This window comes from Mizuhopecten yessoensis, unplaced genomic scaffold (assembly GCF_002113885.1).
Source record: "Mizuhopecten yessoensis strain PY_sf001 unplaced genomic scaffold, ASM211388v2 scaffold11021, whole genome shotgun sequence".
Taxonomy (NCBI): domain Eukaryota; kingdom Metazoa; phylum Mollusca; class Bivalvia; order Pectinida; family Pectinidae; genus Mizuhopecten; species Mizuhopecten yessoensis.
In genome coordinates this window covers 129,914-130,581 of record NW_018408839.1, presented here as the reverse complement: position 1 = coordinate 130,581, position 668 = coordinate 129,914, and the positions used below count along the sequence as shown (strand labels likewise).

At 44.3% G+C, this 668-nt stretch overlaps 1 protein-coding gene across 2 annotated transcripts in view; it reads left to right on the top strand.

The window, feature by feature from the left end:
* Window positions 1-668, top strand: part of LOC110464682 (sn1-specific diacylglycerol lipase beta-like) — a 44,731-nt gene that overhangs the window by 38,943 nt on the left and 5,120 nt on the right. For both annotated transcript variants that reach the window (XM_021520022.1, XM_021520021.1), the window contains one exon: window positions 49-195. In XM_021520022.1, coding sequence (XP_021375697.1) covers window positions 49-195 — 147 coding nt within the window. The remainder of the gene's footprint in view (window positions 1-48; window positions 196-668) is intronic.

Genomic DNA, 668 nt, shown 5'->3' with positions numbered 1-668 from the left:
TGTTAATATAGTTTACTATATGTTACTTTGTGTTACTGTGTGTTGCAGTATCAGGTGATAGCCAGTGGGATGTGGCAGGCTGTATGTACTCTATGCCCAGGAGACAGTGCCAACTCATGTGGGTGTCGAATTGATCCACCTCTCCTTTCTGACCAGGGATCCTCTGTATATGTTACCGGACAAAGGAATGTAGAGGTAATGTGACTTTTAACCCATCTACATCAGTGTAGGGCAACAATGTGATGGGCATGTAAGAGTTGAGAGCCCGTTGTTAACAGTGTGAAGGGCATGTAAGAGTTGGTTGAGAGCCCATTTTAAACGGTGTGCATGGCATGTAAGAGTTGAGAGCTAGTTGTTAACAGTGTGAATGGCATGTAAGAGTTGGGAGCCCGTTGTTAACAGTGTAAAGGGCATGTAAGAGGTGAGAGCCCATTGTTAACTAATGTGACTTTTAACCCATCTACATCAGTGTAGGGCCACAATGTGATGGGCATGTAAGAGTTGAGAGCTAGTTGTTAACAGTGTGAATGGCATGTAAGAGTTGAGAGCCCGATGTTAACAGTGTGAAGGGCATGTTAGAGTTGAGAGCCCGTTGTAAACAGTGTGAAGGGCATGTAAGAGTTGGTTGAGAGCCCATTTTAAACAGTGTGCATGGCATGTAAGAGTTG